This window comes from Myotis davidii, unplaced genomic scaffold (assembly GCF_000327345.1).
Source record: "Myotis davidii unplaced genomic scaffold, ASM32734v1 scaffold37, whole genome shotgun sequence".
Taxonomy (NCBI): domain Eukaryota; kingdom Metazoa; phylum Chordata; class Mammalia; order Chiroptera; family Vespertilionidae; genus Myotis; species Myotis davidii.
Window position 1 is genome coordinate 3,990,054 of NW_006289395.1, and position 18,652 is coordinate 4,008,705.

An 18,652-nucleotide genomic window follows, 5' to 3' on the forward strand; every position below is an offset into this window, starting at 1 on the left:
GCCTTTCAAGTCACCCAGAAAGCCCTTCCTGAACCTGCGCTCGAGGCAGGGAAGGGTCCCATGTTATAGGGACCAGAACATGGTTCCTGAGACAGACATGAGTATGCGTTAGTGCTCTAAGTGGCTTGAATCCTGACTCAGACGAGGGTATAGGAGTGCTAGACGCGTCATCTGGGAGCCAGGCTGTAAACGATGGAGAGGATCTGTACCTGGGTAAGGATCTCATAGGCAGCAGAGCAGCAGAAGTGGGGGGGAAAGGGGTGACGTGCGCACATCTTTCCTGAAAGTCTGTTCTGTACCAGGTACTTGTCATGTATCATCTCCTAATATGTCTTATGTTCTCACACCAGCCCTGTGAGCCACTATTACCCCCCTATGTAGACAGACAGGGGGGTCTCAAAAATGTCTACACACTTTCACAGCTGACAGCTCAACTTGGAAAAGGAAATGTATTTTAATAAACACTGCCTTTATAATTATTCAAACTGTGTGTATACATTTTTGGGGCCATATATATATATAAAAAATTATATATATATATATAATTTAAACCCATCCACACTGAGCAGGTACAAGTCTGGGCACAGAGCTAGTGTACAGGAGGTAAAATAAGAACACGTTTACTGGTAAACAGGCAGGTTCCAACCAAACAGGCAGACCTTGATGCCAGGATATGCACTCTGCCTTCTTCAATGGGCAGCAGGGACCCCTGCAGATGCTGGAAGGGGCATTAGCCCCTGCCTGGCCGTGGTTCTGAGGAGGCGGGGCAGTGGGAGAACAGTGGCTGCCCCCAGTCAGAGCTTACTGACAGCTGCAAAGGCCTGAGCAGGAGCCTGACAGCCTCCCCAACGGCCCCCCAGTCCCTAGAGAGACGCACCTGTTCCCCAGCTCCCCCTGTAAGCAGAGTCCCCCCATTGCCCACCAGGGGAGCTGTGGTGGCAGGGCCCCCTCCGTGTTGCTTCAACAGGTAAAGCGCGTGGAGGGACGCCAGACAGTGATAACCACCATGGGGGTCTGGGAGCAGCCGCGTGCCTGGTGCTTCCAGTCCATGCCCGCACACTTGGTGGTCAAAATGGTTTCTTTTCCTCTTATCGTTCGCTTTTATTACTAAAGCAATATGCAAACACTGCGGAAAAGAAAACTCGACTCTGTGGTCCCCACAGGCCTTTTGTTGAATGTTCTCAGGCAAAGAACAATGAAAAGTTTAGCCTAACTGACATTTTTCTTAGGCGAGTGTGCAGTGCTGAGGAAAAGGGCAGCAGAAGGGGTGGGGCCGAGGCTAAGGCAGCATCCTCCCCCCTCCAGCTGGCCTGGCAGGAGCCGGTCTCCATCCACACCCCCCACGCGGGCACCCTCTGCCCAGCACGATGTCCCTGCCACAGGCGGGCTGGACGTGGAGCCGCGTGTAGGTACGGGAGCAAACACAGGCAACTTACTCTAGGAGAGGAGAACTCACACCATCAGCTAACCACCCTGCCCACCCTCCCCGCCAGCTGCCTCTGGGAGCCCTCAGTGCTGGGGGCTCTGTGGGGTCCCTTTACTTCCCTCTCCCCCCTCCCCCACAGTGGTTTGTCTTCCCGTGCCTTGCATTTGGCAGCCAGTTGGTAGTGTTCCCACTCGCTGATTCTTGTCCAGGCTGTTGTTGGTGAAGCTCCCACAAGGTGAAAACTGTCAGGCTCTTCTCTTATTCCCAGTGGGGACACACGGTTTGCCCTCCCTTGGGTCTGATCCATGCAAGTGAGAAGAGGAAGGAAGTCAACTAGCTGGCCTCACACTCTTGGCCTGAAACCCTTCCCTCCCTGGGTCACGGGAGCCGGCTGGCGCAGGCTGGCGCATCACGCTGCCCGCCCGCCCGTTGGTTGGTCGGTGGTTGGTCGGTCGGGGGCTGGAGGCGGAATCTGTGGGAGTGCTTCCGCTGCGGACACCGGCAGATCCCACAATCAGGGCAGGTTTGCTTTCTCAGGAGCAAGTTGCTCAACATTTACCATCACCCCTCTTCCTTGTAGGAATGAAAGGTCGGTGTTGCCAGAGCTTTTAAACTTTAAATAGAAGCTGAACATCTACATTTTTATTTTTAAAAATGTCTAGATTTCAATAATTTGGCAACTTATTTAAACAAACAAACAAATAAAACCCAGAAAAACAAAAAAAAAAATCCCTAAGCAGACAAACACATTAGCCGACTGTATTCGCCTCTGCATGGGCATGTCACAACGTAACACCAGGGATGACACCCCTGGAAGGTCTCTGAATTTGGGGTGTCATCCATTTTGGAGTGTAAGATGAGGAGTAAAGGAAGTGACAGAACCTTTCTCGGAGTCCTGATCCTAGGCCTAGGGTGGTTCTGAAAATCGGGAGATAAACATAGACTTTTCCCCACAGTGGACATTGGGGTTGAGGACCCATAAGTATACCGTGTGCCTGGAGTTTTTCTGCCTGCTTCTTCCACTGCAGGTATCTGCTGGCCGATGTCCTCCTCCACCTTTCCATTCCTGCGCTCTGTCCTCTGTCACTTCTGCCCACCTTGCTATGCACGTCCTTCCTCCTTGCTTTGATGGTTCTCTGAACCCTCCCACAGGTTCCAGAGGGCACCTCCTGTTCTCACCAGCCAGGTGGCAGCACTGTGACTGCCCTCCTTTAAGTCCAGAACGACTCACCATGAGCAGTTATACCCGGGGTGTCCCAGTGCAGCACTCGGCATGTGCCAAAGGGCCGGCTCAGTGTGTTCTACAAGGAGCCAGGGAAGGAGCAGGCCGTGGGAGTTGGCCCAGGACCAGCATAGAGCCTGTGCTGGGCTCCAGAGTTTGTGTAAACAAGTTCCGTGTACAATTGAAATTTTAAAAGAAATAGGTTAGCCTGGCTGGTGTTGCTCAGTGGTTAAGCATCAAAACCAGAAGGACAGTTCAATTCCCGGTCAGGGCACATGCGTGGGTTGTGGGCTCAATACCCAGTGTGGGGCGTGCAGAAGGCAGCCAATCTATTATTCCCTCTCATCATTGATGCCTCTCTCTCTCTCTCTCTCTCTCTCTCTCTCTTTCTCCTCCCCTTCCTCTCTGAAAACAATAAAAATATATTTTAAAAAAGAAACAGGTTAGTGTAGAGTAGGGTTAGCAAGGCAAGGGCATAGGGATGTGGTTATGTGTGTAGGCTCTGATATCCTGCGTGTTCAGTCCTGGCTCTGCCACTTACTATCTATGTCACCTTAAGTAAGTACATGTCTCAAGTTCCACATCTGTGAAGGGGTTAATAATCATGCCTACTTGATGCCGTTGTAATAATTATTAAATGAATTAATGTGTAAAGCACTTAAATCAAAGCACTATAGATAGTAGGCACTCGATAAATGTTAGTCTCTCTTATGATGAGGAGGAGGAAAATAATAGTGGTGGTGGCTATGATGTTGGTGGTGATGATGGTGATGGTGATGGTGGTGATGACCATCGTGGTGGTGATGATGATGGTGCTGCTGCTGCTGCTGCTGCTGATGATGATGATGATAGTAGTGACGGTGATGTTAATGATGACAATCATGGTTATTATGGTGGTGGTGGTGGTGGTGGTGATGGTTGAATGATGTTAGTGGTGATGGTGATGATGGTGCTGGTGGTGATGATCATGATGATATCATTATTACATGAACACTGTCGTAAATGGGTTGAAAGGGAGTAGAAGGTTATGACACAGTAGGGCAGAGACTGAGGTCCACACTCTGTTCTCACCAGTATTCTCTGCGCCCTTCAGTCCTTCTCTACTGGCTCAGCCTCAGCCATCTTACCAAACGTAACGGTTTCCCAAGGGATGAGGCAAAGCCCAACATTCATCCTCCCTAATGGATAATAGACACTGTGACACTGTGAATTCGCCTAATTTTGAAACTGTCCAACATGAGATCAGTAATGGGTTCTCCAAGATCAGTTTGTTTTTGCTTCTGGAATTAAATGAAATAAGTCCAACCTGGAGCTCTCCCCCCCCGCCAGTCTAGGACACTCCCATAGGAGCTAGAAGCAACAGGTCAGTCAGCAAGGACTGAGGAGCTGCCATAGCAGTGTTCCCAGCTCTCAAGGTTCTGAGCAAATGCTATGCTCTCAGAACCAAGGGAACTTCCCATCAATACTTTTCATGGAGGAGCTTGGGTCTAAGGTAAAAACACAGAAATATAAAAACCGTAAAAGTGAGGAGGGGGCTGCCCTTCCTGAAGGCAGCGGACTCCAATCTGCCACTGCAGACGGAAGTGTGGAGTGAGCCAATCAGGATTTCAATAACGCGTGGCATTTGCGAGCAAAGGCTGGAAGAGAGAGTGGCCACAGGGGCCACGGATGGGCCACTTGCCTAGAATGAAGGGGCAGAGTAGAGGGAGTGAGGACCCGGCTGAGGTGCAGGCCGCAGAGCTAGCTGACACCTCCTCACCACGCATCGCCTCAGAGCTAAGTGACTGTGATACCCTGTGAGCACACCCGAAGCAGGGCCTCACCTGGTGGAAGCACACAGGGGCAGAACCCTTTCTGATCACCGACTTCTAGTCTTTGGAGGGAAAGATACCAGTTATAAGATACCAAATCAAGTCCCCGTGGCCAGACAGGCACACGCAGCTTTTACAAATAACAGGACTGACCGCTGAAATCCGAGCTGGCCTGCAATGTAGAGGACTGGAAACCCAGTCATATATCTGAAATATAAGGCAGAAAGCAAGTCCCATTAGAGAGGTGCAGCTAAAGGCACGGAGGCTGGAAAGAGAAAGTGAGCCCAGGGCAGTGGTGGGTCATGAACTTGGTATGCAGCAGTGTGGTCCAGTGGCAAGGACACTGCCTTGGCCACCAGATGTGCTGAGAGTGGACAGTCAGATGGTGTCATCTAGCCTCGTGCTACTCAAGCTGTGGGCCAGCCGTGTCAGCACCCCAGGAACCTGTTGGAAATGCAGTCTCACCACCACCCCACACCTGCTGAAATAGAATGCGCATTTTCCCAAGATCTCAGTGCCTCACACGCACAGTAACGCTGGAGACCTGCTGCTCCACACAGTAATCTCGACCCTGGGTGCCCCTCAGCACGGCCTGGGCAAGCCTGGAAAGCAGTGACACACAATGCAGTCTCCACCGCCAAGGTTCTGATTGGATTGTCTGTGGCAGGACCTGGGCATCAAGTTTTACTTAAAGAAACTTCCTACATAGTTCCCACGTTCAGCAAATGTTGAGAACCAGAGCTGAGAGGGAGACTGTGAAGTAAGGAGCACATCTTGAGGACTGTGGAGCTTGAGTTCACATCAGACCCACACAATGGAGCCTGGCTGGTGCAGGCCAGTGGCTGCAGAGACAGTCTGTCCATGGCAGGCGGGCAGAGGGGATGGAGGGCTCAGGCTCACCTGAGAGAGGGAGGGTCGGCCTGTGGCTATGAATGGGGACACCTGGGCAACAGTGGGTACGAGTAGAAATCCAAGAATTGACTTGACCTTTTGCTTGGACCAGAATCCCCTGGGGGGCTTGTTAAACTACACCTGGTTGGATATCACCCCCAGAATTCTGGGGCGGGGCCAAGAATTTGCGTGGGAATTTGGTTGGACCCGAGACACCAGTGTGGAATGGTGCACAAGTCACGTGCATGTGCATCTTCTTGGCCTCAGTGTCCTCATGGGTAAATGTTTGGTCCAGGGTTTCTCAGCTTCAGCACTATGAATGTCTTGGGCCTGGTAATTCTCTGTCGTAAGGATCTGTCCGTGCATCCCTGGCCCCTGCCCACGAGCTGCCAGTACTTCCTCCCCCCCAGCTGTGGCAACAAAAATATCTCAAGTCTCGGCCAAATGTTCCCTTGGGAGAGCAGGTGCGAAATCACCCCATTGAGGACACTCGTTTCTACTTTTTTGTTTGTTTAATGGGTGCTAAAAGCACTTTTTCTTATTTTGTGGAAACTTATGCTTCTAAATTATAACAAACGTGAGTATTTTCCGAACAAAACAATTCCTCTGAAAATGCATATGCAGGGGTGGGCAGGCGTAGGGTTATAGTTGTTCACATGGAAGAAGACATGCAGGCAATGATTATGACAACAGCTCTATTCATTCTGTGTTCTGTGTACTCTCAACTGTAAGCCTACTTTTGCCCACCCTGTGTTTGATGGTGCGCTGGGCTCTGGTAGAAGGTGTTTGGGGACGTGGTGCCAGATTGCTTGGTTTTTAACTCAGGCTGCCCCGCTTACCACTGTTAGACATCTGGCAAATTTATTTTCTTCTTTTAACTTTTCATTTTGAAAAAAAATTTTAAATTCTAGAAAAGTTGCAAAAATAGTATAGTTTCCAAATATCCATCCCTGGGCCTCCCCTCTGTCAACATCGTATATAATATAATGCAGTCTCTTAACTGCCTTCTGCCTCAGTTTCCTTATCTATAAAACTAGGACCCAGCCAGCTCAGACAGCTGTGAAGAGGACTGAATGGGATAATTCCCGTAAAATACTCAGAATAGCACCTGGAACATATCAAGCGCTCAGCAAATGTCAGTTATTATTTTGTTGTTATCCCCTGTGGCTTTAAAATCTCCCCAAGTGGTGAGCGGTGAGTGGAGAAACAGACCCCATGAGTAAGGAGTGGACCTCGCAGCCGTATATGCCAGTCTGTGCCTACCTGTGTGTGTGCCTCCACCTGCTGAGCCTGCAGTGTAACCCACACCCCCCGCCCACCTGCTCCTCCCGTGGCATCCGGAGGGACGTCCTGGATCCTGAGCTCTGCTACCTTCCGGTGGCTTGTCCCGGGACCCCAGTTGCTGTGACTGCGTGAGGCAATGCCCCAGAGCTCGCCTCCTGCAGAAGCTGGGCGAACAGAGCCTGGCATTGGCACCAATGGGCAACGCATCCTCCAGTCTGTTCAACACTCTTCTCAAGGCCCTACAGAATTTACACAGGAGCACAGACCTCCGGTCCTGCAATCGTCCATTCTCCCTGAGCTTGAGGGTTCTGGGCCCTGGTGTTGCCGGAGGGAATATTATCAGAGGGAATAGCATAAAAGGTCTGTCTGTGTCTCGCTTTTGCCTCCAGCCAGGGGTATCAGAGCACTTTGTAAATGGTAATTAAGCTCACCTCCCCAGCCAGAACAAGTGGTGCTCAGTACTAGTACTAGTTTATGTTGTAGACGGAGCCCTGGGGCCTAAGGAGAGAACCGGCCTTTACAACTCACCTGGCTTGCAGGGTGGTGGGAGGCTGTGTGGCAGGGCTCCTCCCGCTCCCCTCTGTCACACACACACACACACACACACACACACACACACACACACACCTTAATCCTTAGAACAAGCCCAGAGGGTAGGTGCTGGAGTTCTCTCCATCACGCAGCGGCTAAGAGCCCCGGCTCCAGAATTCACTTGCCTGATTCGAATCCAGACGTCACCACTTAGTAGCTGTGTCAGGTTGGGAAAACTACTGCACCTCTCAATGTCTCCCTTTCATCATAGAGAAATGGGGATAATAGCATTGAAGTGCTCTCCTCCGGGAATATATCCTAAGAAACCCAAAGCAGCAGTCAGAAGGGACATATGCACCCCTATGTGCATAGCAGCACAATTTACCATAGCTAAGTTCTGGAAACAGCCCAAGTGCCCATCAGAAGATGAATGTACCAAAAAACTGGCACATCTACACAACGGAATACTACACTGCTGTAAAAAAGCAAGAACTCTTACCATTTTCAACTGCATGGAGGGATCCGGAGAGCATTATGCTAAGCGAAATAAGCCAGTCAGAGAAAGGCAAGTATCACATGATCTCACTCATTTGTGGAATCTAATTAAAATAAGCTGATGAACAAAATAGATCCAGAGACATAGAAGCATGGAACAGACTGATAAATCTCAGAGGGAAGGTTAGGGGCGGGGAGAGATTAACCAAATAATTTACATGCATATATGCATAACCCAGGGACATGGACAATAGTAGGATGAAGGCCTGGGAGGGGTGGGAGTGGGAAAAAGGGGTCAATGGGGAGGGGAAGGGAGGGCATCTGTAATGCTTTCAACAATAAAGAATAGCAGCGAGGGAGAGATTAACCAAATAACTTACATGCATATGCTAATATGCATAACCCAAGGACACAGACAATGGTGAGGTGAAGGCCTGGGAATGGGTGGGAATGGGAAAAAGGGGTCAATGGAGAGGGGAAGGGAGGACATCTGTAATGCTTTCAACAATAAAGACACTTAAAAAAAATAAAAAAGATGTGTGCAAAACAAAATAAAACAAAAACGGGACCATGCACAGAGAGTTAGACACCAGCTCACCACTTTTAAAAAATAAAAAAAAATGTGTGCAAAACAAAAAAGGGACCATGCACAGAGAGTTAGACACCAGCTCACAGTGCCTCCCACCCTCCTGTCACCATGTTAGAAAGTGGTGTGTGGCCACAATTCCTTTAACCACATCCATACCCATCACATGTGCCTCCCACCCTCCTGTCACCATGTTAGAAAAGCGGTGTGTGGCCACAGTTCCTTTAAACACATCCATACCCATCAGTAAGGGCCCGCGTTGTGGTCACTGGGCCTGTCCCTCAGTGAAAGCGCCCGGGTTGTGGTCACTGGGCCTGTCCCCCAAGGAAAGGGCCCGGGTTGTGGTCACTGGGCCTGTCCTCCAGTGAAAGGGTCCGGGTTGCAGTCACTGGGCCTGTTCCTCAGGGTAAGGGCTCAGGTTGTGGTCACTGGGCCTTTCCCTCAGGGAAAGGGCCTGCGTTGTGGTCACTGGGCCTGTCCTCCAGTGAAAGGGTCCGGGTTGCAGTCACTGGGCCTGTTCCTCAGGGAAAGGGCTCAGGTTGTGGTCACTGGGCCTGTCCCTCAGGGAAAGGGCCTGCGTTGTGGTCACTGGGCCTGTCCTCCAGTGAAAGGGACCACAAAACACGTGTCTGTGTTGGCGGTTGGTTCCCAGTTTTGGCTTCCACCCCAACACAGAAACCCAATGCACACACTTGTCCATTGACTTGTTCACCAGGTGAAAAGCATTCAAGATGCAATTCGAGATAAGAAGAAGAAGTTCAGCTTCCTCGGAGAGGAGATTAGCCTGAATCCCTCTGTGGGCATCTTCATCACCATGAACCCCGGCTATGCGGGCCGCACGGAGCTGCCCGAGAACCTGAAGGCTCTCTTCAGGTGAGCATCAGCCCACCCCTCCTGAGTGCCCCAATCAGAGGTGTCTGTTATTTCCTCTACTGGACAGGTGTGACCTAGAGAGAGGAAATTTGGAATATATAGAAAAGTAGACTTTTTTTTAAAAGCCACCTTTAACACCGCCCCCCGTAAAATGATTTTTGCTTGTGTTCTCTTTCCTTATGTGCACTTTTTAAGGTCATATATTGTAGTCTACACGTGTTGTCTACACAGTTTTATATTGTTTTGTTTGTTCATTTCATAGTCTATTATAATCATATTGTAAATAGTTTCTTCTGGCAGATAATCTTAATAAATCTCATTCCATGACTGCATTTTACTCTATCAAGTACTTGGTCCACAATGAAATTAACTAGTCCCCCATAGTTACCTATTAAGACTGTAACATTTAAAGTAAGTTTATGCATAATGTTGTAATACACATCTTTGTCAATGTCTTTTTTTCTATATGCATGATTATTTTCTTTGGCTAGCTTCCCAGAAGTGGAATCACTGAGTTAACAGGGGGGAACATTTTTGAGGCTTTTGACACACATTGCCAAATTGCTTTAGAAAAAGAGAAGTACCAAGTTACATCCCCAGTAGCGATGCATGAGAACACTTCTCTCATTTTACCTTTGCCAGTGATGGATATTGCCATGTTTTAGAATCTTCTTTATATGGATAAGAACACACACACACACATATTTCCTAGCAGTACCTGGAACCTCCATTCTTTGTTCACACAAGAGAAGTCAGCCCAGCCCAGAGGAAACTGAAAGATGCTATGGCTTCTAGTTCCCACCGACTGAACCATTACCTGAGAGAGGTTATGGGAGCTATGATAGAGGAATGCATCTTACCTCAGAACTGGGAGCCCCGTGCTCTCTGGAGATGTGAAGGCCCAGAAGGCCACTGAAAAGCCCCCTGTGTACTCAGGGCCCTCACTTGAGCTGCCCCAGTGGTGGCAAATGCCTATGTGACAGGAGTGGTGTGGATACCTCCTCCTTGAGGCCGGTCCCACTTCAACCAGGAGCTTGATGGAATTTCAACAGGCTGCTAAGCTGGTGCCATAGGATACTGTGTTGTACAGTAAGAAAACAGATGAACTCAGCAAATTGCTCAGGGTAGTCACCCTAGTTACTAGGGTTAACTAGTAACAGACAGAACCGGAGTTTGAACCCAGGCAGTCTGACTCCGGCCTCCCTGCTCCTCCCCATCCCATTCCTGTAATCACAGATAGTCAGTGTAACCCTTTGGCATTCTTCCTTCCAATGTTTTGTGGGTAGAGAGTTCTTTTCCAAACTTGGGATCAGACCTGTATAGTTTCGTTTCCTGCCTTCATTGGTCAATGTCTTCCCATGTCATTAAATAGTTTTTCTTTTACAGCGGTATCATGGCCACGTTGGGTTCCACTGTGTGGATACATATTTAACCTTTTTCATGTGGCAAAATAATTTTGAGTTTCTAAGTATTTAGGTGCTCCTTTGAGTTTGATTGCAATGTAAATTAATTTAAAGAAAAATGTACTTGAATGAAATGTTTTTGGAAATTTTGTAGCAGTGTAGGAAAAAATGCAATTAAAGAATGTAACAACCTTAGGCTCCCATTACACACCTAATAAATTAATTTAAAAATAAGTACTTTTAAAATAAAATGTTCCTAGAGGCAGAGGGGAAAAAATCAAAGTAAATTCTCCTACATGGACAAAAATCCCCTCAGTATCCTCCTATGTCCCATTTTGTGACGAGGTGAGGTTAATAAGTGCTTACTTTAACCCTCAGCATTCAATATTTATATTTGTATGCAGATAAGGACAAGATAAACCCTGAGTGTCTGAGCTTGGAAGAGACATACGTTCAGGATGAAAAACTAGATCTCAGTTTCCTGTAGACACTAAGAGAGGCTCAACTCCACAACCTCAGCCCCTAATCATTCTTTACTAATCTGTGCCTTGTGAAAAGCACACTGGGCCCAAGTGACAGATGTGAGTTGAAGCCCCAACTCTGCCATTGACTGCTAACTTCATTCATCAACTTGGGAAAGAGAGTTCACTTTCTTTATGCTCAGTCAACACAACTTTACATTGAAAGTCTTAGATGAAATCATTGCTAAGGACTAAGTTTTTGGACTCACAGATGCCTCCTTCTGTGATCTCAGTCAGTGTGTCCTGCCCTGTAAGCTCCCTTTGACTACGCAGTTGGCAACTCTCTCCGCCCTCATCTCCCTGTGCACAGGCCCTGCGCCATGGTGGTTCCAGACTTTGAGCTGATCTGTGAAATCATGCTGGTGGCAGAAGGATTCCTTGAAGCCCGGTCATTAGCCAGAAAGTTCATCACCCTTTACCAGTTGTGCAAAGAGCTTCTCTCCAAACAGGTACATTCCGCAGTTCACTGAAAAAGTCAATCATGTGTGATTGCCTTAGCTCTGGACGGATTCCAGGGCCAGTGTATCAGGGAAACACAGAGCCTTCTCATAGAGCTGCTGTGCCCATAAGCACATTAAAAGCTCTGTGATTAAGATCTGTGTCCATTTTCTTAGCCCAGCATTTAAAATAATTGACCACAGAGCTCCCACTTTTAATTGAATGTGTGGCAGCACCTCATAGATCACCAGTGTCCCCTGAGAAGCACGCAGCAGCTGAGGAAAACCGGAGATGGAGAGAGTTAGGGAGGGAGAATCAGGCATTAAGGAGTCATGCTTCTCACCGCTGCTTGGCTGTCACTGTGGCTTCTGTCCAGGCAGATCCCCTCACAGAAATAACACCCTAAGACATGACCAAGAATGTCCGACATTTTTGCCTTGGATATGAATTTTTTGGTGGCAATCAAGTTCCCTTGGGCTGTTTCCAATGAGTTCCACTCCCTTTGGGGATCTCTTACTTGGATCACCTTTGTTGCCAAAACACAGGCTCTCTCAACCCTCCGATACCTGTCCAAGATGTATTTTTTAAAAACCTCTCCTAATTTCCTCACACTTCCCAGGCCCCTTGCTCATTGCATCCTCTCTCTAGGTTCTCTATCACCACTGACTTCCAGGCCAATAACTCACTTTCACGACTCCATCCCAAACCTCTCTTTTGAACTCTGACCCTGTGTATTCAATGGTCTATCCCATAGCTCCCCTGAGTGTCTAAAGAGCATCTACAGCCCTAACCAGTTTGGCTCAGCGGATAGAGCGTTGGCCTGCAGATTCAAGGGTCCCGAGTTTGATTCCAGTCAAGTCCTTAGCAATGATTTCATCTATTGTTTCCTCCTATGTCCTAGCTGCCAACATCCCATCCCCCTCCAATCTGGCACCTTAGCAATGATTTCATCTATTGTATCCTTCTATGTCCCAGCTGCCAACATCCCATCCCCCTCCAATCTGGCAACTATAAGTTTGTTCACCATATCTGTGAGTTTGCTTCTGTCTTACCTGTTTATTTTATTTTTTAGATTCTCCATATCTGTGAGTTTGCTTCTGTCTTGCCTGTTTATTTATTTTATTTTTTAGATTCCACATATAAGTGAAATCATATGGTATCTGTCTTGCTTTCTGACTTATTTTGCATAGCTTAATACTCTCTAGGTCAGTGATGGTGAACCTATGACATGCGTGTCAGGTGACACGCGAATGATAGGTATGTAGTTATTGCCATTTCATTAATTGCTTTCTGATTGTTGGTTATTTGTTTTAATTCTGTTTTGTTCCTTTCAGATTTTCTTACTTTCTTCTCTTGCATGTTGATAAATTTCTATAGTGCTGTGTTTGGATTCCTTTCTCTTTATTTCTTATAACACTGGTTTGGTAGGGATGAACTCCTTCAGCTTTTTCTTATCTGAGAAGCTCTTTATATCTCCTAATCTAAGTCACAGCCTTGCTGAGTAGAATAATCTTGGTTGTAAGTATTTACTTTTCATCACTTTGAATATTTCACAACAATCTCTTTTAGTTGGCAGAGTTTCTGTTGAGAAATCAGCTGACAGTCTTATGGAAGCTCCCTTGCAAGTAATTAACTGCTTTTCTCTTGTTGCTTTTAAGATTTTCTCTTTGTCTATCACTTTTGGCATTTTAATTATAATGTGTTTTGATGTGGGCCTCTTTGGGTTCATATTGCTTGGGACTCTCTGTGCTTCCTGGACTTGTAAGTCTATTTCCTTCTCCAGGTTAGAGAACTCTTCAGTCATTATTTCTTGAAATAGGCTTTCAATCCCTTGCTCTTTCTCTTCTCCTCTGTTACCTTTATGATGTAGATGTTGTTACACTTGATGTTATCTTAGAGGTCCCTTAAGCTAACTTCATATTTTAAAGTTCTTTTTTCTCTTTTTTTTCTGTTCCAATTGGGTGTTTTCTGCAATCACTGATTTGATTCTCTGCTTCATCTGATCTACTATTGATTCCCTTTAATGTATTCTTATTTCAGTTACTGTATTCTTCATTTCTAACTGTTTTTTATGGTTCTATCTCCTTTTTTATGTTTCCTATTTCTTTGTTAAAGTTCTCACTGTGTTCATCTATCTTGCCCTATGATCATTGAGCATCCTTATAACCAGTGTTTTGAACTCTGCATCTGGTAGATTGCTTGTCTCCCTTTTGTTTTTCTTTTTAGGAGTTTTTTGTTCTTTAATTTGGGACATTTGTTTGTTTTTTTCTTCATTTTGTATGCCTCCCTCTATTTTTTTTTTGTATTAAGTATATCTGCTATGTCTCCCAGTCTTGGGAGAGTGGCCTTATGTAGTAGGTGTCCTGTGGGAACCCAATGTCACAGTCTCTCTGTTCACCTGAGCTGGCTGCTCCAAGAGTGTCCCTTGTGTGTGGATTGTGTATGCTCTCCTGTTGTGTTTGAGCCTTAATTGCTATTGGCACATCAGTGGGTGGGATTGATCCTCTATAATTTAGTTGTGGTCATGGGAGGAGGCAAGTGCAGTGTTTACCATAGGGCATGTAAGCTCAGCCTCAACAGTTTCTAAGAGCTAATTTGCTTGATGTACAAGGGGTAGCTGGATAGGTTTAGAAGTGGTTTAGCTTAATCTCCCTGACCCCCAGTTTTCTGTACATTCTGTGTCTGCTTTATTGTCATCACAACTAGAAAAATAACTAATGCCAAACCAGTAACTAGGGTCCCAGGATCACCATCTCCTACTTCATTAATTCTTTGCTATGCCTCTGCCTTGGCCTCAAAATGACCTAATACCGATATTATATATGTAATTTTTCATATACTATCCTGAGCATATGGTGTTCTGCATCCCAGAAACTCGAGTCTAACCCTTGCTGCCTTCCGTCAGGATCACTATGACTGGGGCCTGCGGGCCATCAAGTCTGTGCTGGTGGTGGCAGGATCTCTGAAGCGAGGAGACCCTGACAGGCCTGAAGACCAAGTCCTGATGCGCTCCCTGCGAGATTTTAACATCCCCAAGATAGTGACTGATGACATGCCAGTGTTCATGGGCCTGATCGGGGACCTCTTTCCCACCCTGGACGTCCCTCGGAGGAGAGACCTCAACTTTGAAGCTTTGGTTAGGAAGGCGGTTGTGGACCTGAAGCTCCAGGCTGAGGACAACTTTGTGCTCAAGGTACATGGGGTTTTCCCTCCCAAGAGTTGTCTCTTAATTGGACAATTGGTTACACTTCATTCTTAATCCAATGGGTTGCTTTAGTTGTGCACATACTTATCTACTTTGCAATAACTCAGTTCATTTCAGTAGTTCTTTATTGTGGCACCCACAATGTGAAATGCGTGGTGTGGAGAACGGTGACAGACAGAGCCCTGGCCATCAGGGAGTTCACGTGCAATGGGAGCAATAAGACACAGTCTGCTCTGCCATAGCATGTGTTCCTTTTCTGGGAATTACTTCATATGTGATTATAGAGGAATGAGGTGATATAATGGGGAAGCCATGTGGGTTCACATACACTTTTCTGCTCTTGTAAATGTTTTGCCATGATCAGGGGCAGGCTTTTTACAACTAAAGAACAAAATCTTAAGGTAATAGGTAAAATAATACACACACCCCCCCCAGATATCTACATTCAAATCCCCAGCATGTGTGACTATGCTACGTTACATGACAAAGGGGGATTGAGGTTGCAGGTAGAATTAGGTTTCTAATCATCTGACCTTGAGATGAGGAATGATCCTGGTTTACTGGGTGGCCCAATATAATCACAAGGGCCTTTATAAGGGAAAGGAGATGAATAAGACAGAATTTACAGAGATGCCAAAACAAAAACTTGGCTTTGAACATGGAGGGTTGAGGCCATGAGCCAAGCAAGGGCTGTGGAAGAGAAAAAGTGATATAAGAGAATGAGTGTCAGAGTGATGCTGTGGGAGGAAGACTCAACTAGCCATTGCTGGCTTTGAGGAGGGAGGAGGGACCATGAGCCAGGGAATGTGGGCAGCCTACAAAAGCTAGAAAAGGCAAAACACACACACACACACACACACACACACAAACCAGATTCTACCCTAGAGCTTTCGGTAGGAACCAGCCCTGTACACACATTGATTCAAGCCTATGAGAACCATTTTGGACTTCTGACCCCCAGGACTATTAGATAATAAACTTGTGTTGTTTAAACCTTTAAGCTTACAGTGATTTGTTACAATAGCAACAGAAAATGAGTACATTTAGCCGTAGATTTAGAGTTGAAAAAAAAGACCCTGAAACTTTAGTGTAAGTGTAACTAGTTTTATGGCCCTAGGAACTGTGGTGGTTTGTACTGTTTTCTAGGAAGGCTCAAGCAGGTAAAGACATTTCCCCACCTGTTAAAACAGTGCATTCATGAAGGCGGCTCCGTCTAGATCAGGCCTTTAGTTGGGATTAAAATGTACTTTATTGGAAGTCAATATATCCATGATCTACCTGTTGAAAAAGAGAGGACAAGGCCCCAGAATTAAGGCTTCAAAGAATTAATAGACATGAGGTAGGGTATAAGCTCTCTAGTGATTTCAATGTGCTAGCATTTTTAATGGAATTAGGAGGAATTGTTGAGTTTTTAGGGCTTGGGATACAAAATTCTGTACATTTGGAGTGGCCTTCCCCAATCTGTTTTTCCATAAGCCTGTTACTTTTACTGTGCAGTTTTGCAGAAGGTGACATTTTCAGGATGCATAAATGTCATTAGAGGAGAAGTGCCGGCACAGAAATAACAAATGCCTTGGAGCTGGATATGACAAGTGCCACAAAAAAGGGTTCTGGGGTCCAGGGACATGGATGAAATTTTTTCCTATATGATAGTATGTCTGAGACTCACATAAGCATCACTTTAGATTTCACAGTGTTTTTATATTCTCTATCACATTAGGTTCCCCCAAACCTCCAAGACAGGGACAGATGAGGCACCTTCCCGAGGAGGAAGCTGGGATGCCATTACTTCTCCAAGAAATTCCACTGAGCTTTTCCCAGGAAAGAAAGCGCTCCCCCTTGAGGAATGCACAGGCTGGGGGGGCCTTCTTCACTTGGAGGTGGGAGGCTTTTCAGGCACACAAAACTTTCAATAGTAGAGATTAAGGGATTACATTTTACTGAAGAAACATCACCTGGTCCTTCGCAGCTGGATTGTTTTTGTGAGTGGGCCCTTCCCTGCTCCCAACCTCTTTCTTTTGAAGTATGGTGGATAGACTTTTTAAAGGTAGAGGTGGTCAGAGGGGCCTTCCAGGTAGAGGGAAAAGGGTCTGCGAAGGGGGAGATGGAGAAATAGAGGTTTTACTAGCAGCAGCAAAAAGTCCAGTGTTAGAGAAAAACAGATTGGGGGTGCCAGTGGGGGCGGGGAGGGGTAGGCAGCAGGGCAGATAATATGCAACCATGACACAGAGGGCCTTGAATGCCAGGCTGAGGGTTTCCTCTTAAATGGTCTGTTCCTAAGAGGCCCCCACCTCAGAGATGAGTTAAATTCAATCCAGTGCCCTGGGCTGATGTCTTCGATCAGGACCATACATGTCTTCCCCGACGCTCTGGGAATCTGCTGAGTAACAGACCCTCCTTCCCCATTTTCGGCATTTTTTCCTACTCAGAACCTCAGCCTTCCTTTCCATTTGCTTGTCAGCTGGCCCACATTCTGTTTCGCCCTTTTTTCTCAGAACTACTTTCTGCTCCTCGGATAAGACACATGTCCTCTTCTAGAGGCTCTTGGAACAGATGACGTTTTTCTACCCAGTTTTCGTTTGCACTGTTCACCAGCGCTTCTGAAAGTTAATCCATCAAAACCCTCATGAGGCTCTGGTTTGAGATGGCATCCAGTGATCCCTTAAACGTGATGTGTAAATTTTGTGCGGGGGTGGGAGGGGAAGGATTAAGAAAGAGGAATAAGCCCATTAAAGTGTGGAAACTGAGAAGGGGATAGTGGAATGAATTTCTGGAAAAATGGAAAGAGGATGAAAGCAGGTTGACTGGTCTAGCAGAGCAGGGGGCAGGGCCCAGAATACACTTAGAAAGGGCTTCAGGAGAAGAGGGGCCAGGGAGTGCCTGCCTGCCCAGCAGAACCCAGAGAAGCTCGGGCTTGGCGTTGGTAGTGAAGGGCAGGGATGAGAAAGAGAACGGAAAACAGCCAGAGGAGGGTCATCAAATCTGTTTACCCTATAATTTTGGCACTTGCCCCCCTCCCCATACTCTTCTCCCAGCTTCCCATTCTAGGCCCCAACTCCCCAGATGCCGACTATGTGCAGCCAGGCATTTAGCACACAGCCTAAAAGAAAGGTCTGCGGGAATTTAATAACTCTGGGAAAAACCACAACTGCACTTGGGGTACTAGTGCCTCTTGAAAGCGCTTTCATTGTGCTTGGAGCCCCTTGGCCTGAAAGCCAGCCACCTGCTCCTCACCCCCACGTGAAAGGACAAAGACAAAGCCCAAGGTCTGGCCTTGGGTGCAGAGCCTCCTTTCAGCCCTGCACTGGCGAGAGACCGGCACAGCAGCTGCAGGCAGCACCCATCCCAGCTCCCAGGAAACAGTGTAGCTCTTCATTCAACCTTGAGGCTCATCAGACACTGGAGAAAGCCAGCAGCATGAGAGATGAACTCAGACAGATACACACAGAGCAGCTGATTACAGTGGAAATAAGGAAGGGAACATTTTGAACATTCTAATTAATATCCTTGAGGAAAATTAAGAAAAATATATCAATAAAACAAGAATGAGATGCTATAGAAGAAAAAGAACTCTTGGAGAATTGTACAGAGTTCTTTGAAATGAATTGTATCATTGGTGATACATAAAATTCAGTGAGAAGACTAGGAAAAAAATGACAAGAAAACATCCTAGGACGAATTATGTGTGTATGGATGGATGGATGCATGCATGCATGTATGCATGTACGCATGGATAGATGTGAATGGGTATAGTGGATATATATAGATATAGATATACATATATATACACATATATAGTATGTATAATAAAATATAACATATATACAGGGTGTCCTAAAAATGAATATACACTTTAACAGTTGATAGCTCGATATTTGAAATGAAATGTATTTTAATAAACACTGCCTTTATTCAAAGTATGTATATACATCTTTGGGACACCCTATATTAAAAATTTGGCACAAT

At 46.5% G+C, this 18,652-nt stretch overlaps 1 protein-coding gene across 1 annotated transcript in view; it reads left to right on the forward strand.

Moving 5' to 3' along the window:
* Positions 1–18,652, forward strand: part of LOC102760149 (dynein heavy chain 9, axonemal) — a 194,745-nt gene that overhangs the window by 121,038 nt on the left and 55,055 nt on the right. Inside the window, exons 29-31 of the mRNA XM_015562544.1 lie at positions 8,962–9,119; positions 11,354–11,492; positions 14,387–14,674. Coding sequence (XP_015418030.1) covers positions 8,962–9,119; positions 11,354–11,492; positions 14,387–14,674 — 585 coding nt within the window. The remainder of the gene's footprint in view (positions 1–8,961; positions 9,120–11,353; positions 11,493–14,386; positions 14,675–18,652) is intronic.